The sequence below is a fragment of the Lepidothrix coronata genome, unplaced genomic scaffold (assembly GCF_001604755.1).
Source record: "Lepidothrix coronata isolate B3197 unplaced genomic scaffold, Lepidothrix_coronata-1.0 Scaffold394, whole genome shotgun sequence".
Lineage (NCBI taxonomy): Eukaryota > Metazoa > Chordata > Aves > Passeriformes > Pipridae > Lepidothrix > Lepidothrix coronata.
Genome location: NW_016690574.1, coordinates 24,017 through 48,036, shown reverse-complemented (window position 1 = coordinate 48,036; position 24,020 = coordinate 24,017). Strand labels below are relative to the sequence as shown.

Genomic DNA, 24,020 nt, shown 5'->3' with positions numbered 1-24,020 from the left:
GTTACTTTTCATTGAGTCTCAAGGTCTTTCCATCAACCATAACTAATCTTGAAAGGAATATTACATCTATCCTTATCATGCTACAATTTCAGATTCAGTTGCCTCTTTGCAGAGGTTTTCTCCTCTTTTGACCTTTTGAGAATTCCAGACTTATTTCCACATTTTTAAAATCACAAAGGGATTTTCAATTTTGCAGTTTTACTCATGCTAAAATCAAATTGATACCAACTCTAGACACCTTTTACTAGGTTACAGCTCTTTTATTAATGATATCCTTTACTACACAAATAAGGAGAAACCTTCACTTCCAAACCTAAGCCACTCACTTAACATTTACTAAAATACTGAAAAAGTAAGTTTTATAGACCTGGTTGTTTTGAAGTCTTTAAGAGCTGTGGAAATGTATTCAGACAAATGTTTTTCCATAAGTGCTACTCTGATCCAGGCTCGACCCTGCAAGACAAAACAGATATGAAATATTTAAGCATTTTAGAAGGAAACAATTTTACATCTGAAAATTAATACATTTGGTTTACCTGAGTAATGAACAGATTAACAAAATTACCACTAAACAGAAAAGGTTGCTACGATGTACTTCAGTATAGCAATAATGAAAACAGAAAATGCATTCTTACAAGGACACAAATAAACGTTATTGTGAAATAAAGTTATCCAAAATTTGAAGGCGGCAAAAAAAAAAAATAAGAATTTTTCTTTAATCATATACTCTGGACTTTTGAAAACCTCATGTTTAAGAGGAAGCAGATCAGGGAGGAAAGCTTTTAATTTTAAAGTCAGCGGTATTGGAAACATCCAGTTGGTTCCATTGTAAAGCAGCAGTAAGCTACCTTCCAAGTGATTTAAGTAAGAACTAATTCTCTGTGTTCATTCAAATATTTGTGGGATTCATATAAAAAAAAGTATAACTCAGTGACATACTTCTATTATGTAATATTTTTTCCCTTCAGTAAGGACATCATTATAGAAGGTGCATATAAAATACAGACACAAAATTAAATCTAAGAGGCCTAAATCTTGTAGTCCAAAACCAAAACTTAATTCAATCAGTTCTATAAACAACAGCAAAAAATAGCTGTTAGGAAAGTATGCTGTGCTGTGTTTACTGGTCTAGTACACAGGATTGTAGTTTACAAGACAGAGATATTTCAAATAGCTGCCACAGTTATGATTGTCCATTTGAGAACACCAGAAATACTTCTTGTAACTCATATAAACTTACGAGCAGTTATATGAGTAGGAAGATGTCTTTAAGCTTAATATATTTGGTGGTTATTGACATCTAGCTGAATATCACTAGAGACATTCTACCAAAATAACCTGTAGTAGATTATAATCCTACTTCAGGGTAACCTAATGGCAGCCTTACAGTACCTGAAGGGAGCCTACAAGAAAGAGGGAGAGAGACTATTTAAGAGAGCATGTAGTGACAGGACAAGGGGGAGTGGCTTCAAACTAACAGAGAGTAGGTGTAGATTAGATATTAGGAAGAAATTTTTTACTGTGAGGGTGGTGAGGCACTGGAACAGGTTGCCCAGAGAAGTTGTAGATGCTCCATCCCTGGAAGTGTTCAAGGCCCAGCTGGACAGGACCTTGAGCAACTTGGTCTAGTTGAAGGTGTCCCTGCCCATGGCTAGGGGATTGGAACCACATGGTCCTCAAAGTCCCTTCCAACCCAAACTGTTCTGTGATTCTATGAAATGCTAAATAGCAACACAAAAAAATTGCTTTCATAAATACCAACAGCACAGCAAAAAAATTAACACAGAGTGCACTAATATTAAAAGCACGCTTAACCAGATAGCTGCCTTTATGTTGCAGTTACTTAGAACATGACTGAAACAGTCAAATTCTGATGATGCTGCTTAGCTAAGGCCTAAAACCTATGCACCTCCAGTGAAAGCAGGGCAAACTAGCTCTGGCAAACCCTTGCTGACAGTTTCCAGGCTGAACACTACACTTATTTGGACCACAGTCAAACTGATGCATATGATTGGTATTTGTGTTGACATGCTCTCAACCTTTTCAGATACAGACATCCAAAACACTCCCTTAAAAAATTCAACACTGTTCTCCACACTCACTGCACAAATTTTCTTCTCAGTCTACTATTTGGCATGAAGTTTTCCACAGAGTAAGAGAAAATTTTAATTTATTTATAAGAACATTTCAGAAAATAGCTTTGCATATTATTACCTACTGAATTTAAACATTCACGTCTATTAAAATCTTAGACTTCAGAAACACCTTTAAAATAAATCTTGAATATAAGCAATACAATCATCATATTCTAGAACATGTGTTTTTCTAGAAAGGATTTGGAAATAAGTTCTCCAAATTATCTGAACTTCCAGATCTCAACATAAGCAAGGAAAAAAGCCGCATGACAAATTATCAGTCTACTGCTCCGGTCCATTGAGGGCTAGGAAGAGAGGCAGTATTCTGGATAGGAAAGCCAGTAAATAATCTTTTGCCATAGAATCTTAGGTGTTTCAAAGCTTTCACACAAATTACAGATACATTTACTATATAAAATTTAAAACTCAGTCTATTCAAAGAAAGAAAGGACTAACAGCAGAAACAACAAATAAACTGTTCTGCAATCTATGGATCATCAGAGTCCTCAAAGATTTTCTAGATTCATGGTGTTGCTTGATCTAAGCAACTTTTATTGAAGAAAACTGGTTGCATAAATACCTGTAATTTAAACTGTACTAATGACAGTCGTGCTCCTGAAAAAAAACCTACAAATGGTTTTCAATACAACAAGCGAAGTATTTCCACCTCACCAATGACACCAACTGTGAATAATTCAAAGTACAATAAAAATCTGGAACTATGGGCTTTTTAAAATAGCTGTAATACACAGTTTGGATACTTGTTCAAGCAACTGATTTCAGTTCATTTAGGAATAAAAAGAATTAAGAACATTAATTGTTGCATTCTTTTATGCTACTTTCAAGTCAAAAGGTTCTCAGTTATCAATCAAGGCTGCTTTACACAGAAGTAAAAGCTATTGAAGAGCATTCCAATCTAGCAGAAAAAACTTGTAATCTCTGTCCAACAGTATTTATTTAGGATGTTGGTCTACACTGTCTCTCACTATTAAGATTTAACGATAGGTCAGTTTAAAGCTTATTCTTATTCAGTTCATATGGCTATAAACACATTAAATTGTTACTTCCTTACGATTTCCATTGCAACTCAGCAAATTGCGATGTTATTTTTATGTAGATCCTTTAAAAGAATAGATCTTTATTAGCAAATAAATCTATTATTTAGACAGGATTCCTGTACAATCACACGAACAAACTCAAAAGCTGATCACACCTTTTCTATTTATGCATAAATTATACACAAAACTATCAGGAGGGGAAAGAAATAAAGTCATCGCATTTCTACAATTTTAAAATAATAGTTGTTGGCAGGCCTGCAGGAATTTAATTTCCCTCAACGTACTGCATTTTCAAAAAATTATGTAAGGCCAAAAACAATGAAGACAATTAAGTCAACGAACACAATCATTTTATAACACAATATGCTCACTGAATAGACAATTTCAGAATTTTTTCTACTGAATAACATAAATTTTAAAGTAAACTCATTCAGATTTAAAAGTGGGTTTTTAAAAAGTAAGTATTTACTAGGTACCAAAAAAAAAAAATTTCAAACAACAAAAAAATTTGTGGGGTAAGCTTAGTAATATGGTTTTATTCCAGGTACAGAAATATCAGTTGTATTTCATACAGAACAATGTAATAAAACAGTCAGTTTGACCTTTCTCTTCCCTACCTTAGCTCTAGAAGAACTGACATTCTCCATGTTCTCGATACTGCAGATGCAATTGTGCGAGACTTTTCGGCAAGCTACGCGAATGTAGTCCCAGAAACTACGAGGACTTTCATAGCCAAACCAGGTGATCTGACCTTAAATCAAAATAAAAGAGACTTAAAAACTTATGAACCTCCCTTTCTGCTTATTGGAGATAAATATAATTAAATACTCCCCTAAATGTTGCCTGTACTGACAGAATTTTATACAAGCAAGTCCATAAATTCCTGCTGAAAATGAGCTCACAGGTGTAAAATATTTGCATTACACAGCTCACCCTGGTTTGAAAGTGATGCACAAAGAGAAGTTTGGGGCATTTGTTTACCTATGTGTACCTTATTGGTTTTCTCCTTGTTGGTATGCTACAACAATACGCAAGAGTTCTTCACAGATCTTTTAAATCACAATAGAGCACAGACTGTTGTGATTTAAAAATATGATGCAAAAAGTATTTCTGTTATTTGTTTTAGGTAGTACATACATTTCATTAATACAGTCAAGTAGTGAGAGTTTTGTTCTTCAAAAAAATTACTAAATAAAAATAAACAATGTTAGCCAGCTGTGGCAGTGGTATCTTTATTTTAGAAGCAGACTGGAAGTTTACAAAATGTGCTTTCACTGGAGGAGAAACTGATGCATAATCAAAAAATTTTTGCAGTCACAATTTATTATAAGTACACTTCTCCTTGGGAAGCTGACCAAAATGAATTGAGCAAATCATTCTCTCTTCTGAAACTTTAACCAAAATCCTTTATATTTCTTCCAGCTTGCAATGTATTGCAGTTAGAAAATGAAAGGGAAAATACATACTACTTGCGACCTCTCCACACAGAATAAATTTCATCACAGCCACAACAGTTCAGCCCTGTTTTTCAGATTGAACAGCACAATGTTCACACTTAGTACATACCTGCAAACAGGTATGTAACAAGTAAGGTGAACATTGCCCTCTGGTGACTGCCATCATTACTATGTGCAAAACCTTTTCTGCATATAAAATGAGATCTTATTTTTAAGCGAATTTTATTTGAAGTCTTGAGTTATACTTCAGAAGCTGTATTAATGTATCAGAAAGACTTCTAATTCTTTTCCTGTTGGAAAGCTCAAATTTCAAGAAAGAGTATATTAAACTGATACAGTAAATCATACTTACTGAAAATAAAATGCCAAAACATGTTGACAAGGATTTTTTATTTAACATGACTTGACTTATCTCCAGGCATAGCCAAAGTAGTGTCAAAGATCTGTCCCCTGTGATCTGAAGAAATTCAAGTGGCAGGGTTTTTTTCGCCTAGAGGGTGCATGTAACTTGATGTTGTGGCCCATTTGCTTACTTCACACAGACATATTTATTAAATTCAAAGCTTGATAAAAGACTTATTAAAAAAAAAAGCAAGCAGGACAAATTAACATATATTACTCAGTATGCCAAAGAAAAAATAAAATTCCAAGGTGCTTCAGTTACTGTAGTTTTTTTCAGCTCTAAGGACTAAAATAAAAGAATTTCCAAAAGGTAAGTGTTTTTGTAAACTTACTGTTTTTGTTAAAATGCCGAGTGTAAGGGACAACAACAAAAATTCAGAGGCATTTTAACAATATGAAAAGCTACAGGTATTTTTCTTACACTTCACTGTATCAGAAACATTTCTGCCTGGGGATTATACCTGCAAAATTAAATGCAGCTAAAGTGTGAAGATGACTTTGTATCACCAATTCCAGTGCCAACTAATAAAGGCAAGCATATAATACATTAATGCAAAACTCGAAGAACCCTGCTTCCTCACTTGTGACCTAGACCTGCAAGCACAAACTGTCTTCTGCAGATCTAATTTGTACCCTTTCCCTTTTTAACCTCTGTTTATTAGAATTCAGGGAATTTTTATTAATAAAAATTATATTAATATTAATTGCTGAAAGAGACTCTGAACTAGCAGGTGGTAGTAAGTACTTTTTTTTCCTCCTAAAATAAATAGGTAAACCAAACTCATACGGGAAGGGATAAATTGTGCAATGCAGATATAAGAAAAGTCTTTTACTCCTTCAAAAATTACTTATTTAATAATTCCCCTACTATGAAGAGCAAAACCTGAATATTTACCAGTAACATCACTAGTACAGCCATTAACAATTACTACCACCAAACTGTTGATGACACATGAAACTAGAACATTTTATAGAATGAGGAAAAAAAGAGAATTATTACATTTATCTTTCCACTCAAGCACCACTGATCACCCTAAAAGTTTACTGTTCATTGTAGTTTTTCTGCAAGAAAAAAGAAAAGTGAGAAAACAAACTCCACAATCATTAAAATTAGGAATAACATAGGTTGGATAGAGACAAGCAGCTTCCATGGGCAACTCTTAGCAGAAGCTTTTGAGGTGTTTATAATGCCTTCTAAACGTACAGCAAAAAGGCACACAAAGTTGTGAAAGTGTCAAAATAGCACAATACAGCATCCTGTCTTGTGTCGTCATGGTGATAAATGCAAGTAAGTGTACGGATGACAAGTAAGCTCACAGTAACCATGATATGCAAAAATTACAGAAGTCACAAACAAGATGCACTAGATACATTGTCAGTGACAGAATTTATACACCAAAACTATTTCTAAGCATGCATACTAGCTAGCAGTTTGGATATAAATAATTTGTGCTGTGAAGGATATTACATTGAAAACATCGTAAGTCAACAAATACATGACATTAGCTTTCAAAAATATGTTTGAGATGGCCATAAAAATCTACAATAGGTATTCATATTTTTCAGTACGAACTCAGTTAACACTAATTTGAAGTGATAGAAAAAGGCAAGAGTAAAGACAAAATATACATCACTTCGAAATGACATCAGGTTTTAATTGAGCTAGGAAATGCCTGAGATCTGAGATCAAATCCCAAGTACTATTGCTGAACACTTCTGATGCCCCTACCATTTCTTCACTAACTATATTTCCTTAGCTGACCTTACAAAAAAGGATGCTTACAGGAAACGTACCAGAAAAATTTGTGGCCAGCAGTGAAAACAAGAAACCATGCAGTCAATTACAAGATATAGCTTAATCTCCATGGTACAGAATGGTTAAGAAAGAACAAATTCCAAACAAGTATCTGGGAAAAAAACAGTTCCTGAAACTACTCACCTTGCTTTAAGATTATCAAACACACATATACTTATATACAGATCTGTAAAATTCCTTTCAGGACTATAGGTCTTATTTGGTCCTGGGACCTTCAAATAAATTGTCTCTGCACCCTCCCAGAATAACGCTTAGTCTCTGCTGTATTACAGAACCATGAAAATTCTTATTCCTGAGAAGGAACAAAAGAGTAATTAGTCAATCTTTTTTTTTCTGTTACTCCTCCTCTCCTACCTTCTCAAGATCTTCAACTGTCCTGTCCAGTAGTATCTTATTTTGCCAGCAAGCATGCCACACAGTTTACTTTAATGACAAGAAGGACACATACTTTATATCCTCCTTATTACAATCTTTGATCTACTCCACATTCTCAATCAATCCAGCACTCCTAGGGAGCACCAGGTATACTGCACATACAGTACTGGGATATAGATCTCCAATTCCTAGATCATAAGGCAGTCAGTAGCTTGCAATGCCTGAAAAGACAGTTAATACAGATTGCTCAAACTCTCTCTCTTCCTTAGGGCAATTCAAAATAGCTTGTGAGCCAGATTGCTTTTACTGACAACAGTGGCCTCTTCCTGACTGCCACTTATGGTCAGTGGTGTACATGTAACTGTAAGGTAGCATCATAGCATGTTATGTTACCTTTTTGGGAACTATTGTGGTGCCATATGTGCCAAGTCTTCTGTATCGCATGAACAGATACCTGTTCAAGCAGCATTCACAGACTTTTGTTGTATGAGCTGATGTAGTTTCGACAATCTCATTTTGTTACTAAGCAAACACCCATATCTAAAACACTGTTAAGAAAATGAGCAGCTGAGCTAAAAAAGTGCATCCATGGGGAAAGTGATTAGTTTTCTGCATGTTTGACTTTCTGTCTGGCTCACTACAGGGTCCATTGAAGACCACAGCCAATATTAGGGAAAGGTAAGCACAAAGTAAGAGGGGGGAAAAAAAATAAAAATCTGTAGCAAACTGCACTGAGTTTAAGAAGTGTCATAAAGATTTTCAACACAACTGGAAAATGTCATGAGCAATCCGAGACAGCCCTGCTTTGAGCAAGAGGTAGGACTGGATGACTTTGAAAGAAACTTTCAAAACTTAATTCTTCAGTGATACTGAATGGAAAAAGCAAATCAACAAAACCACTAAGAATGCTATTTCATAACCCTTTTGCTATTGGGAGCTGACATCAGATCAGTTACCTATTAAGAATCCATTTTTAAATGGTGCTTGTGTTGCTACAACAGGCATTTTTAGCAGAACACCAAGGAAGATGAAGCTTGGAGAACTACTATTTCAGAATTCTTGATTGCAATGGTTTTAAAAAAGGCATAAGATCCTAATCCCTGTAGCTGAACTCCTTTCCCTTTAAAACGCCCACCCTTTTTCCTTCTATTTTATTTTTTTTTTGTCTGGATCCTAATTAAACATGAAATCAATAAGCAGAAACAGTCACTATATTCCATCAAGACTACGCTTTGCTCCTTAAAAACATATTTAATTTAATGTAAGAAAAAGTTACCAGCAAAAGTTTTATTAGAAAAGTAAACTTAGTACTTAATAATGCAAAGTAAACACTTTTTTATAATCTTCCTTCCTCACCCAGTACTTTCAAAGGAAGTAAAGATTAAGAACTGTTGTTTTCCATGGCCTTAAGAAAGTAAAGTTTTATACACCCTACATTCTCAACTCTGGATCATCCATTTAACTACGTTGCCATGGGATTATCCTGACAAAAAAACACTTTACACAACCTACTGCAATAGCCAGTCCGCCATTAGTGTGTTCCTACTGACAAAAAGTATGCATTCAGAATATATCAGTCATTTCCATTAATAAAATACAATTTCTTTCAAGCCCTGTATTGTATAACATATACCCTCTTAAAGTTTGAATTTTCAATGTACATTTATTATCTCAACTTCTGTTTTATTATTTAAAAACTACGCACAGTCAACTAGCTTATTACCAAAATATTCCTCGTTTGCAACACTATGCACAATTTACTGCCTTTTTATGTATTTTTATTTAACTCTGAAAACTTAGAAAATCATACTAGTAATTACAAGGGGAAGACTGAAACAGCTAAAAAAAATTTAGCTGTTTGCAAGTAAAAAATTATTTAAAGTAAGAAATAGAGAAATCCAAATTCCATTTGCCTGTAACCCATTTGCCAACCTGTCAAGGCTTCCCTGTACTCCTTGTCCTGAGTAACAGACTGAGAAGCAAAAGAAGGTTGGTGGAAAAAAATAAAATGTATAATGTTTTTTGCTCTAACATCACTGAAGCTGGGGGAGAAGGAGAAAAGAGAGCAATTTCCCTGCAGTGTCAAGCTGCTAAGTACCCATAATCACTCCAATAATCTTTGTCACAGTGTGACAAACCCTATGTTTCCACCCCACTGTGTGACTTTTTTTTCTCCTCTGACAGAACCACAGCAGGTAGTAATTGTGCTACTCAAATGTCAGCCTACACACAATATTGTTCACAAAGCTTAGTTATGAATATTAAAAAGTATGAAAAGGAGTAGATTGTCATATTACACATCTATATTTAGATGATTATGATGTCCTTCATAATCCTCAAATATTTCAGAAACTGTACACAGAACTGAAAATAAGGAGAAGCTTCCAAAGTCATCTTCTAGTGACTGTTACTGCTAAGGCACACTCTGTTCCTCGAGCAAAGCAGCTTCCTCTAGAACAATTGGAAAATGCAAACAGACATTTTCTTCAATTAGAACATCTGACTCGATACAAGAAGAAAATCAACAACTGACCTTTCTAAATTTAATCATATAATTAGCAATTTAATCCATTAGATTCCAGTAGCAAAAAACATGTTCACTAAAGGAGTGGGGGGACAGGAATTAAAGGACCTAAACACAGTCTCTGGAAAAGAAGGCAACAAAAGCAAGGAAGGGAAAAAGAAACGGGAGCAGCACTTTGCTGTCTATAGCTTCTATTAAAGCTGATAACACCACAATTGTCTTTCAGACTCTTAGGACACAGCCTTATCATAAAGCAGAAAAGCAGATAGAGCTCAGCACCATGGCAACATTCACTTGCTTAATTACCAGCCCAGAAGGCTTCCAACAAGATCATTGGAAACATGTTTCACAAAAACAGTTGCTTTCACTTTTCCACAGTAATGTAAAAAATCAGGAAGGTAACAGCAATGGGACAGACACACAGAGAAAGCCAACGCTTTCATTCAGCATCAAGGAGTTTGTAGATGTACTCTGGTTTATTATAAACAAATTATCATGGCAAAATCATCACCAGTAAGGAAGTTTATTAACATACCTTTCAGTCGATGACTTAGAATCTGTTCCAGAATGGCTGCAAAATTATTAAATTCAGGGGAAGTATCATCGATAGTCTCAAAACAGGAACGGTCAATCAGAGTCTTGACTGAAAACCTAGAGCAAAAGTACAGGACTATCATAAATTATATGAATAGCTACTGGTCCTCTATAGCAGGGCAGTAGTTTGTTTAAACCAAAAGAGCAAAGAACCAGAAACCACCTTGATGATTTCAAGTTCAGTCAGAGCAACAGGAACACAAAACATGTTGAGAAATAGCCTGGAAATACAATCATCCTTGTTGGTCTTAGGCATAAAGCCTTAAAACCTGAAAGAAAACAAAAATCTCCATCCATTCCATATAAAAATGAGCTACTATTTTCCTCTTCCCTAAACTATTCTAATGAAGTTGTAATAAAACGAGCACTCGGAAGCATCCAACATCAGTTTCTCTTTGTAATCCTAAACATACTAATTTTTGGCTTGACATTTCGTCAATGCTCCTTTTATTCCCTAAATTTATGCCCAAGAATCAGAAGTATAAACTTTATTGTATTAAGAGAACACTGTAATTTCATCCTAATGCAAAAATAATCCAGACATATTATAAAACAATGAATTTTTATGCACTGTTAACTCTGTGCATTAATGTAGGCTGATTTCCCTGTGAATGGGGGTATTCAGCACCATATATTACTACATTATTATGCTAGAAAAGCTATCAATTTAAATGATCTAACATTTGAAATAGGAAAGGCTGAATCAAGCCACTGTAAAAACACAACAAAATGTAACTAATCAATTAGGCTGTTCACTGTGTTTAGTTACAACTGCATTTCCACAATTTTATTCTTATTCAGAAGATAGTTTAAACCTCAAAAAAATGACAAAAAAATTATTTTCTTTTACCTTCACAATTTTAATGATAATCCATTTTTATTTTCTTTTCTGCTCCTTGTTCTTTAGTTTTCAGTTTCAAGGCAGATTTCATATGTTCTCAAATTTGAAAATAACACTTATTTTGGAGCATTTATTGTGGGGGGTTTTGCAGCAATCTTATTTGTATTAATAGAGCCATACCAGAGCCTGAGAAGATAGTTTTCACAAGACCCAAACCTCAACAATACCAGCTTAGGATGTTCTCACTCTGCCTGCTCATCCCAGATCCCATACCTGAGCATATTGGCTTCCTCAGTTCTGCCAGTTCTACTTTTTCTGGGGCTCACTATGAACTGTTCCAGATTTTCAGTACTGGAAAGGAGGGGTGAAGTGACTCTTCAATATGGATACGTTCATAATAAGTACACATCACTGCATCTCAACACAAACAGTTCTATGGCACAGCTGCAGAAGCAGCAAACTACATAGGCATGGGCAGGACTGAAACTCCTAAAACCAACCGTAGTAGTTTCAGATGCTCTGTACTATAAAAGTAACTTATCTGCCTCCTTAGTGGAGTCAGCACAGCCTTCTGATGCTCACTTACTAAACGAAACTAATATGCTCAAACTGAATTGACATTTATCTCAAGAGTTTCCACTCAATTTGTTATACTCTGAAAACTTCTGAATAAAGACTCCCTATTTTACCTTTCCCGCAAGCTTCTATTGTTGTAATGTTTTTGGCAGGACAGGAATTAGGAGTGAATTAGGGTGGGGGAGGAAGCTTCTCCTGCAGTGCCAAGTTATGACTCAGTTTTGAACTCCTCCACATTTTTAACCAATTTTGAGTAAGTGAGAGACATGCATGCCCACCAGTTAATCGCTATTGACTACTCTAATGGCAAAAATTATTGCTTCCTCAAAGCTATACCAGAGCCATGAAATTATCTACAAAAAACACCTTCTTAATTTTGAAAAATAAATCCATATAGCAATGCCATGACTAAGTCAATATTAACTGTAAGAAGACAACTCCTCTTACACCATGCAGGTCGGAAAAAGAGAAAGTGCAGCATATCACTCTCTCAGGGATAAATACACAAGATAGACAGTGAGTTAGCAGTGTGATGTACTGCACTATATACAGGAATATTATCTTAAAACTCAGAGAAAGGATCAACAACAAACTGCAAAACAAAGTAGAGTACAATATATAGCCATGTCTATTTTTCCTGTATTCAACGACCTACTTAACAGTTCACTGATTATTACTGTATCAAATACCTATTCAGAAATGGAGATATATTCAAGAAGAAACACTTAAGAGCAATTTCACATACACTTCTAAAAATCAGAGATAAGAAATTTATTTTATATTTTCAATTTTAAAGCATTCTGCAATTCAACTGAAGAAAAAAGATCTAGTTTTTAAGGATACAACAACTTCTACATACCTTGGGTCCGATTATAAAAGACAGTCTAAGAGCTCATCATCAATAATGGTGTTCTTTTTCAGTGGTCATATTACTGCCACCATGTACTCCATGGAAATGTTAATTTTCATCTCTCTACTCTACACTTTCACCAGAAACCTAAGCAACCTTTATAGCTATGTCAAGTTAGGTTAAATTGTCTTTTAGGAGGACTGACAGGGAGTGCAAGTATGTACCCATTACTTCCATAGACCAGGAAGATAAGGACACAACAAGGCAAAATGTGATTCACCAGAAATATTTTCTTGAGATTTAAAACAAAAAACCTCTTAGGCAAATACTTCTGAGTTGTCTTTTTTTCTCCAAATACTACAAGGAGGCAAACATATCTCTAAGTGCAAGTTAAAAGTCGTAAGCACATTTTGCATGTTAGATATTCACGCTTCGCCATGCTTACCATGCAGATTGGAAAAAAGGATTTAAGGTAGGTAGAAGTTTTGCCTTTGAAAAAGGTTACAGTGTAAGCATTGGGTAAGCATTTTCCTCAGTCATCAATGATGCCTCATGTGTTGTTTCCACTGTATGGCCCCCCAGACAAGAAAGTCCACGCTCTTGCACAGTTATATGGAACCACATGGCGACTGAAAGTCAAGAAACAAAAGGTCAGGTCTAAAGTACACAAGAGCTATGAAGAAAAAAATGTCCATATAGGTAGAGCTAGAGCTGTTTCCTTGGTTCCCTTTGTTGCTCCCAGCTTCACAGAATCTAAGATCATTGAGTCCAACTGTTAATCCAATCCAAGTCCACCACTAACCCATGTCCCCAAGTGCCACACACACATCTTTTTGGAACACTTCCAGGGATGGCGATTCCACCACTTCCCTGGGCATTCCGTTTCAATGCCTGACCACCCTTTTAGAGATGAAATCTTTCCTAATATCCAGTCTAAATCTCCCCAGTGCAACAGTCCACCCACACGTCAGAGGTTAACAGGGAAACTGCAACAAAGGAGCATGAGAAAGTAAAGTGGCTTGAAAACAAACTAAAAATTTTCTAAAATTAACTTTTTGGTGGACTATAGGAGCAGAGCAGTAATATAGCTCTGATACCTGTTGCTTCAAGACTCTTTAAAAAAGAGTCTTTTTCCAATCATTTTCCACTGTGTAACTGCAACAATAAGGTTTTGTTGGGTTTGAATTTTTTCTAAATATAGTAACTGCCACTGGAGAGATTCCAATATCAGTGTTTCTAAATGACCTTCATTAACCCCGATGTTTTTGGATTCTTACATGTTCTTCTCTGTCACGAATCTACTCTTGTTTGAGCCAAAAAAAAATGTAGAAACAGTAGTATTCTCCAACCTTAATAAGACCTTCTGAATTATGTAAGCTGGAAACATTCTTAAATAAGAAAGACTTAGTCTTTTTGGGGTAGGGTGCAAGATACACAAGAAGGTCTCCCAAATTTCTTGTATAACTCCAAACCAAAGCCAAATCTTTTGTGGATATATCTCACATGTATAGGCTTATTTCCAAAACAGCCACAAGCCTCTAATCAAAAAGTAAAAAAGCAGAAAATTAGACTGATGTATGAATTTGTCACTTTTCATTGTCAAATTCTGCTCCTCCTTTTAAGTTTTCAAATGAATGAAATGATTCTTTAAATTTATTTAGCTTGCAGTTTGGGAAATGTCATTAAAATGCCATTTTGAAGAATACAAACTATTAGTATAGAATAATAGTATAGAACTACAGCAAAGCACAGAAATCTTTTAAATATTTAGTCTTACACTGGCAGAAGAATAAAAATACAAACAAATGTACACATATCATAATAATGCAAAATCCTTTTTCCTCAACATGCTTTCCAAATTTTGATGTGTATTCACAAACTAAGAATTTCAGGTTTTGTGAAGATACAGCAAAATTAAATTGTTTCACTGAAAATAATTAAAATACACCAATTTCAAGTAGTTTCTGCAGTAGCTCCCTGTTTTATAAATGTTTGACTGAATTCCTTCTGCTTTCTAAGCATCTTTAAATACATTACACCATCATTTTAACTGCAGGACAATGATAAAACAAAAACTAAAATGTAACAGTACAGAATACAGAAGAGCACTGCCTCAAATGGAAGGCAGAAAAAACCAGCAAGTTCTGTAGAATACAATATATTCTTTTTAAAAGAACTGTTTATATCCTGTACGATTGTGTCATTACTTAATAATACTGATGTTTTCCTGAACACACAGATTGGCAATATCTGCATCTCTGTAATCATAGTGAAACTGAAAACCTTTATTCTTTTATTTTATCTGCTTCAGCAAGTCTGAGAAAAATCTTCTTTTTCTTTGTTTTTGTTGCATATCTTTTTCACAGGTAGGAACAGAAGTAAGCACAAAAGCCTGGGAAAAGATAGAATAGTATTAATGCTACTCTGAAATGCAGATACTATGACTTGAAGGAATATTGAAGCAAATTCCTTGCAGTATATGAATGATGGAGTCAGCTGTAAAACCTATTATCAATATGCAATAAAAGAAAAAAGGAAAAATATTTTTAAATACTGCTGCAGCATTAAGTGGTGATGGTATAAAATTATTTACTAGTTGTCCTGGAACTTTATTAAGATCTGTGAGAAGTAAAACTGTATCGTAACCCGCATGGATCTGCTGAAGACCTTTCCCAGATAATATGCAAATTAGTTTGTTAACTTCAAAATTAAGCAATTGAAACAAACGAGTCATTGCTACCAGCACATGCCCGCATTTAAAAGTTTGCCATGACGTAACGGGTCAGTGCCGCACACCTGGAAAACGCTGCATGAATTCCACAGTGACAGCAGTGGAAACGCTTCCACGGAACGCCATACCGCTAAGCTTGCATAAGCTCAGCACCAAGATGCTAAGAAAAAATAATGTTTGAATACAGTAGCTCTAGTTCGTACTGCAGATCTCCTGATCTAGATTTCGGAGATAAAAATATCCCGGAGCGCAGCCTCCCCGGGATGCTCCTGCGGCACCGGCCCGCTCGCAGGAGCACACGCTCGGCCGCTTCCACAGGGCTCGAACGCCTTCACGTCTGAGACATCGTATGAAGTCTGAACCCCACAAGCGGCCGGACCGCGGCCATCCAAGGGAAGCGGCCGCTGCTCCAGCTCTGCCCGAGGACGGGCAGCGTCCAATTGGCGCTGCCCAGGGCTCAGCTTGCCCTGCCCTGCTCCCGCACACGCCTTGCGCCCGAGAACTCAAGCATGGTGCCCAAAACCAACCTCTCAGTCCCCCGCTCCATGCGACCCCCTCCCACCAAAAAAACCCCATTTGACGCCCCGAAGCAGCGGCGCTGGCCGGTGAGCCCCTGCCCCTCGCCGCCGCCGGGACACCTTCCCGCAGGAGCTGAGTCAGGATGGATGGATGGATGGATGGATGGATGGATGGATGGACGGATGGACGGATGGACGGATGGACGGATGGACGGATGGATGAGACTGCCCTACCCCTGGCCTGCCTCCCCCCGACCGGGCTGCGGCGGGGAGGCCGCCTGCGCTCCCGCCCCCGACCCACCTGCGCGAGGTGGGGGGCGGGGGGCGGGATGGGCCCCCGGGCAGCGGCGGGAGCGAGAAGGGAAAGGACGATGCCCTCGGGCGGGCCAGGCCGGGGCTCACCTGCACACCGTGATCAAGTTCCGCCTCTCCACCGCGGCGTTGCGGGACGGGACGCTTTTCCTGCGGGCGGAGACGTTGAGCCCCCCTAAGCCGAGGGACGCCATCTCCGCTGGGCAGGGCAGGTGGAGCCGCCGAGGCTGGCGCGGAGCCTTTGTTCCCAGCCTCTCGCTCTCGAGGATGCTGCGCCCGCCGCCGCCGCCGCCGCACGCGGAAGCCGAGGAGGAGACCCCCGTGCTTCCCCCGCTCCTCCTCCCGCCGGCCGGCCCCGTAGCGCCCGCGGCAGGCGGTGGGCCGGGCGGGCTGCGCGGGGTCCCCGCGGCGGGGGCGGCTCGGCCCCCCCGCGCCGGCAGCAGGGCCGCCACAGCGCCGCAGAGCGCCGGCACCGCCAGCCAATCAGCGCGCGGGGGGGGCGCGCCGCCGCCGCCGCCGGGGGGCGCTGCAGCGAGGAGCGGGAGCGGGCGGGGGCGCCGCACCTGAGGCGGCGGGAGGGCCGTGGGGGCCCCGGTCCTTCAGGACCCTCAGCGAGCCCTGCAGCCCTCTAAACGTCTGTGAAATCGTGGCCTTCCTTTAATGGTTATCCGTTTTTCCTCCTTCTAGCGGGTCGCCGTCTAAGATGTGTGAACTTCCCCGGTTGTAGCTTGCGAAGTTAAAAGTGCTGTCAGTCATTAATTAGAAGTGCAGAATCATTAAGGTTTGAAAAGACCTCCATCGAGTCCAACCTTTGACCAAACGCCACCTTGTCAATTAGACTGTAGCACTTAGAGCTTTTTGAACACTGCAGGGATAGTGACTCCACCATCTCCCTGGGCAGTCCATTCCAATGCCTGACAATGCCTAATGGGATATGTAGGCTTTAGAGGCCATAGTTGTAGGAATATGGGCATGAAATGGGAATGCACTCTGACACCAAAGTAAAGCTATGAACAAAGGTATGATTTCTAAGCATGCTTGGAAGAGCTCTGGCTTTGCCTTGGTGTCAAGTTCTACATGAGACGCAGAATGGCATGAAGTTCAAGTCACTGAAAGACAGGATGATACATTTCTGAAGAAAATCTAGCAGTAACCTAATTGCATTTTGTGGCTGTGAAGGAGTAGATTTGGCAGGATAGCTGGGGAGATGTGAAGCTGTATGGATTGATTTGGTTTGCTTCCTTTATGGGAAGAATTCTGTTTCTGCTTAAGAAAATAGCTTCATTTATTTGCAACAAGAATGAATGGGGAAATAAATTTTGTCACAACTCTTTATTCTACTGTGTTATGCACATGATATTCCTACAAGGTCTATTAAATTCCAACCTATCAATTCCTATTAATATATATAATATAAAAATATGAAAAAATCTATTTATTGATATGCAAATCCCCCCCGAATTATGTTTTTTTGAGGATATCACCTGTAGATTTTCTATTTCTAAGAGATCCTGTCAAACGAGAACTGTGTCTAGTTACTGACTGCCAGTTTCTTTACATGATGAGAAATTGTGTTGACATAGGAACTTTCAAAAGTAGATTAGCACATGGATGACCATTTTTTTCAAATGTAGTAACATATAAACTTTTTTTCATCAGAAGATATTTCCTAAATAGATTCAAGTGTCAACACCAAACCTTCCAAGTTCATCATATATTACTTGATATGCTATATTCTCACCCCACTTGATATGGAGCTGAATAAGTTTGAACTAATCTTTATGTTCATTGACCTGGATATCAAATGGTAAGTAAACTGTTCTACCTTCCCTAAGGTAAAGCTTAATCTTTGCTTGGGTAGATATTTTCCCAAGCATATTATTCAAATTCACTATAAGGTAGTTCATCATTCTATTCCTTGCCTCTCTTCCTCCCCTGTCCAGAAACATCATAAAAGAAATGGGGGCACAGATAAACCTGAGGGAGGAAATTCTTCCTACATTGAAATTGAGAGTAACACTTTTTTTTTTTTATTAAATGGCTCTACTAGTACAAGATTGAAACTAGCTGTTGTTTTTTGCTTTTTCTTTCAGACTATCAAGGGAAAATGCTTTACTTGTTGCTTCTCAGAAGCGAAGAGCCTGCCTTCAGGTTTCTTTCTGCTTCTCAGAGTCTTTTTTAAGGCCCATTGTATCTGTAGCTTCTGTTAAGAGATTCGTGCAGCTTGAATGATCTTTCGATTAAGTTCAAGCTGAGGCTGAAGTAGATTTAATCTCTGCAGATGAGCAATTTCAGCTGCAAGGTCTGTTGTTCTTGAACTGATGATAAACATAGTGGATAATTACTGATACTTTATCAAAGAAAACCCTAACAAAAAAACCCAACAAACAACAGGAAAACTATTCCGCATATATCAAAACCAAAAGTATCCTCTCTGTTCTTCTCCTCTGCCTTTTTCCCAGAAACTGCAACTTTTTATATTTGTTCTTGAAAGAGATTTAAGATCAAACCAGGCTTATCTGTTGGGCCAAGCTTTAGGTTTCAATATTGATAGGTTTTAGTCCTCAAGTAAATGGATCTTTTAAAAAATCATTGCTTTCTTTCAAATATAATTTATCTTCTACTACTGCTTTATCCAAGCAGAAAACATAAAAAGGTTACGGAAGACTTTAAAAGAAGAAAAAATAATAATTTGAATATCATCAACTGCCTTGGAAAGCTCAAGAAATTTGTTAGGAAATTTACTGTATTAACTCCTGAATTTTTAATGCCTGTAAGAAAATAGACTCAGGAAAAATCTCATTGCCTTCAACTAGCTAATGGGAGGATAGAGGAAACAGGCTCTTCTGAGGAGTGCATAGCAAACAGACAAGGGGCAATTGTCGTATGCGGCAACAAGGGATAGATGTGAAAAATTTACAGCAAAGATATTAAAGCACTGGAATGGATTGCTTAGAGCAGCTGAATGATGTTTGTCCTGGAGATACTCAAAACTTAACTGAATGAAGAATCAGAATGTCCTAATCTAACTTCAAAGTTGATCCTGCTGTGAGCAGGTAGAAAAATTACTCCTATTGGTCACTTCCTGCCTAAACTGTTGCTGTGATTTAACCCCAGCTGGCAACTAATTCTCAGACAGCCACTTGCTAACTCTTCCCCAGTCAGGTGGAAAAGAGAATTGGAAAAGTAAAAGTGAGAAAACTCATGGGTTATGATAGACATTTTAATAAGTAAAACAAAAGTTGCACATGCAAACTAGGCAAAACAAAGAATTCATTCACCACTTCCCGTGGGCAGGCAGGTGTTCAGCAGGAAAGCAAAACTCCCTCATGTAATGGACTTGGAAAGACAAACACCATCACTCCAAACATGCCCTCCTTCTTTTTCCCCCAGTTTTACATGTTGGGCATGATACCATATGGTTTGGGACATGCCTTCGGTCAGCTGGGGTCAACTGTCTTAGCTGTGTCTTTCCAACTTCTTGTGCACCCCAAGCCCACTTGTTGGCTGGCCATTGTGAGAAGCAGAAAAGATCTCAACTCTATGCAAGCACTGCTCAGCAATAACTAAAAAAATCTCTGGTTATCAACACTGTTTTTAGCACAAATCCAAAACACAGCCCCATACTAGCTACTGTGAAGAAAATTAAATCTACCCCAGTCAAAATCAGCACAACTATTTTGATTCACATTTGATAGTTGCATTCTAGAATTATTCCTATAATTAATTTCATAAGAAAAAGTACTTTTGGCTCTCAAGTTTCTGAATACAGAATGCATAATGTGAATGTACCATGTCAATGACAACACAATGTTTGTGTGAGTTGATGCATAGACTTCCACCAGTTACCTATAATAATGTTTTTAGCTTTAAAGCATTAATAAGATACTAATAGCTGTGTTTGCCAGAGTACATGGCTTCACTAAAGAAAGTCCGTAAAGAAAGCATGGGCATGGGTAATGAGTGAATTCTAAAAAAGTATACAAAAAACTCCCACAAAACCAAACCTACTGGGAACTAACTCCTGTTATATTTCAACCTTGTGAAACTGGAATGCATTACTTACAATAGTCAGAAACAGTATTGCTGGAGTAGGAATTTGAAGTCTCACTATGTGAATAAATAGAGCAGCTTTGACTGGTAGAGTGGCAATGAGGAATATTAAATGAACAAAATACATTTGGATCTACAGATAGCAATCCCTGTATGAAATTTGCTGCATCTCAAAGAACAAAAGACTCAGAAGTGCTTCTCCAGACTTACTGGCTTTCAGTCAATAATAAGATGATTTTTAAACAGAAGTGCAAAAACTCCAGTAAGGATATTGTTGATCTAAAAAGTGCTCCCCTATCAAATTTGACATAATTCATTCACTTGAATTATTTTCTGAAGACATAAGCACATTAGAAAATAAAATCTAAAAGTCAAACCTTTTATTGCATTCTTAGTGAGTTTGACTCAGTACAGTTTGCAACTTTAAAACCTCACTTCTGAACAAATCAAATATTTGCAAGGTTTAGTTCCGCTTGAAACTTACTCTACAAGTTGTGTACTGAGTCTGGCAGGGACAGTTAATTTTCTTTATAGCATCAAGTGTGGTGCTGCATTTTGGATTACTTACCAAAACAGTGCTGGTAACACACCAATATTTTAGCTGGTGCTGAACAGTGTTTATATAGAGTCAAAGCTATCTCTGCTTCTTGCACTTCCCAGCTAGTGAGGATGCTGTGGCTGCACAAGAAGCTGTGAGGGAACACTGCTGGATCCCAAATTCACATATCTGCAGAAAGGAATTTGAGCGGTCTCAGCAAAAGGCTTTGGACTACGAGAGCTGGGGAAAAAAAACTCAGTTTAAGAAGCACATGGGACATCACCAGTGTGGAGTGCCCTGTCCAAGCCAGAGAGACCATATCCTGATATTATCAAACATCTATCAAAGACCTATTGTGTTATATCTCTCCCTTTGTGTTACCTGAATCCTGTACATTCTGTAAACTTGAATACCTATTCCCCCCATGTAATTCCCCTAAGATAAAATGGGTTTTCCCCTATGATGTAAGTGTTAAGACCCCAAAATTTGTAAACCTGGGTTTTCGCCTTTTACCTCATCTCTGTAAAGCCCCCAGTTGTAATAAGCTGACCCTCCGATGAATATGCCAACCCCGCCATGAATGTGTAGTACCCCAGACCCATAAAAATACCATTTTTGTACGAATAGAGGATTCCAGTTTCTTGCCTCCCTGGGATCAACTTAGCTTTATTGACCTCCACAGAACACAGCCCACACACCTGACTCCAACTGACCCAATGGATATCCCATACCATATGGCATTGTGTCCAGTGGTAAAAACTCAGTCACAGAAGGAAGAAATGGGAACATTTGAGGTTACAGCATTTCTCTTCCCAAGTAACTGTTATGAATGATGAAGCCTCACTTTCCTGGAAATGGCTAAAAATCTGACTATTGATGGGAATAAGTGAATGAATTCCTTATTCTGCTTTGCTTACATGCACTGCTTTGCTTCACTTTTTTAACTGTCTTTAACTCAGGCCACAATTTTTCTTGCTTTTGACCTTACAATTCTCTCTCTTATGCCACCGGACAAAAGTAAATGAGTGGCTCTGTGGACCTTAGCTACTGGCCAGCGTTAATCGACAAGAAGTTAACACTGTATTGTGATTTACAGTAGGAGAAAATGAACTTGATATGAAGATATCACATAAAACTCCCTCAGTTAGGAGCAAAACAGAAATTGAGTATTGCATATATAGTATGAAATGTAATATATTTCACTATTGCACTTTCAGATAATTTGGAGCCCATCTCATGAATTTCAGTCAGTTGCTTAGCTCTGTGTATGTGTAAGAGGCATACATGCTTGCTGTTTTAAAAGTTTGTGGTTTGAAATTATTTGGGCTTTTTTTTTGTTTGCTTTGTTGTGCTTTTTTTTATTAGCATATCTGTATATCTATGTATATTTGATTTATCAATATCTTTGTACTGAAACATGGTAGGTATCATTTGAAATTCTGGTTGTATTTTTGCAAATCCTGTTTCCTACATGAATTATCAGATTGGGTAAATTAGTCCGATTATTTGTATCTTGCACTTTGGCATTATTGCTTATCCTTATGTCTTAAAAAATTTGTAAAGGAGACTTTAAAAGAAATGTTTGAGGGTGTTTTAGAAGATGGAATTCCACCCACCTTCTTTTTTGCCATCCTGCTGATACTTAATTCTGTGGAAGGAGTGAAAGCAGTTGAGGAAAGCACAGTACCATATGCCTCTTTAGAGCACACTTGAGTGACAGGCATGAACAGAAGGCGGATAAGAACAAAAGCTGAATTTTACAAATGACATCATCATAGTAGAACTGGCCAAAAAAAAAGCCACTGAAATATGAAGCATGTTTGTGATTTAGGACTGGAAGGGTGTAAATTTCAATCTGTGAGTTTTAAAACTTGTTGCAAGTCAGTTTGAGGTTGCTTGCCTGAAATGAATAGGAAAACAATATTTGAAGGCATCGCGACTTGAGCACTGGAAGACAGTTTTTGAAACCTATGCTTGTGAACCATAAATGAGATTACTGCTCTATGTCATGGCACATAAAATTTAATCCATGTTCATCTCTCTTCATTAATCTTTTTGCATATTTGAAAGTTATGTTATTAGAAGTTATTACACTTTTCTTTTGTGACTTAAAATATTTACATTGCCACTTGGTGGCCTCATTTGATCAGATAATAAAACGTAAAAATATAAGTTAAGGTCCTTTGTTTTTCACAGGTGTGCAATTCAAACCTTGATGTGTTATCTTCCTACACATCCAGGACAGTAGACCCCTTTTTGCAATTATGTGCCTGCCGTGGTAATTGTTGTGGTGATTCTCAAGAGCCTGAATTTCTGATGTTGGGGTGGTCAGATTTGAGAGCTCTTCAGTAAGGATAGAACTAAAGTGGATGTTTTTTCTCCCTGTTCTTCCTTGCTCATCCTTGATGTTTTAGTGTTCTTCACCCCTTCCCAATCAAAACAAGCAGAGGATATTTTCTTCTACCAATGGTTTAACTTCTTTCTTTTTTCTAGGACTAGAACTTGTTCTGATTTTGCCAGATTTCTTTCCTGCTTATTCTGCATCCTTAGTTCTTATTTTCTAGATTTTATTACTTGGTGATGTTTTTCTGTATCCCTTTTGTGAAAATATACCCCAAGTGTCTGTCTCTTTTTGGTTCCATATATAATATATTCATATGATTAGTTGTGTTACAAAATGCTAGTTCGTTATTGCTGGGTTTGCTGCTTTAGTGTATTTATGTCTGGATTCAAGGCAAGCAAATACTGATTATATCATGCTTAATATACTCTTACTCACAGAAGTCTTCTGCCTTGGTAAGCCTCTTGTCAGTGATGGGATGGAAACTCAGTTCTCTGTGCCTTGCAAACTTGGGAAGAATGGCCTGGATGAGTGTACAGTGAGCTGGATTGAGAACTGACTGAATGGCAACCTCACAGGGTTGTGATCAGTGCCACAGCTGCAGGGATGAAGAGGTGGATGCCTCCTCAGTGAGTTTGCTGATGATACATAACTGGGAGGACCCATCCCCCCAAGTGCTCTGCAGCCCTTCAGAAGACCCTGACAGGCTGGAGGGAGTGGCAGAGCAGAACATTTTGAAATTTCACAAAGGGAAATGCAGGGTCTTGCACCTGGAGAGGAACAACCCCATGTAGCAGGACAGGCTGGGGGCTGACCTGCTGGAAAACAGCTCTGCAGAAAAGAACCTGGGGGTCCTGGTGGGCAACAAGCTGTCCATGAGCCAGCAGTGTGCCCTTGTG

General features: G+C 37.9%; 1 protein-coding gene and 1 long non-coding RNA gene across 2 annotated transcripts in view; one reads left to right on the top strand and one right to left on the bottom strand.

The window, feature by feature from the left end:
* Positions 1-16,531, bottom strand: part of RUNDC3B (RUN domain containing 3B) — a 49,971-nt gene extending 33,440 nt beyond the window's left edge. Inside the window, exons 1-4 of the mRNA XM_017839271.1 lie at positions 16,280-16,531; positions 10,303-10,418; positions 3,811-3,944; positions 368-453 (exon numbers count right to left, since the gene is read on the bottom strand). Coding sequence (XP_017694760.1) covers positions 368-453; positions 3,811-3,944; positions 10,303-10,418; positions 16,280-16,383 — 440 coding nt within the window. The 5' untranslated portion in view covers positions 16,384-16,531. The remainder of the gene's footprint in view (positions 1-367; positions 454-3,810; positions 3,945-10,302; positions 10,419-16,279) is intronic.
* A 210-nt stretch (positions 16,532-16,741) lies between these two features.
* LOC108509719 lies at positions 16,742-23,969 on the top strand. Its single transcript, XR_001878692.1, has 3 exons — positions 16,742-16,852; positions 17,849-17,996; positions 23,562-23,969. It is a non-coding gene; the product is annotated as an uncharacterized LOC108509719 (long non-coding RNA).
* Positions 23,970-24,020: the final 51 nt, after the last annotated feature.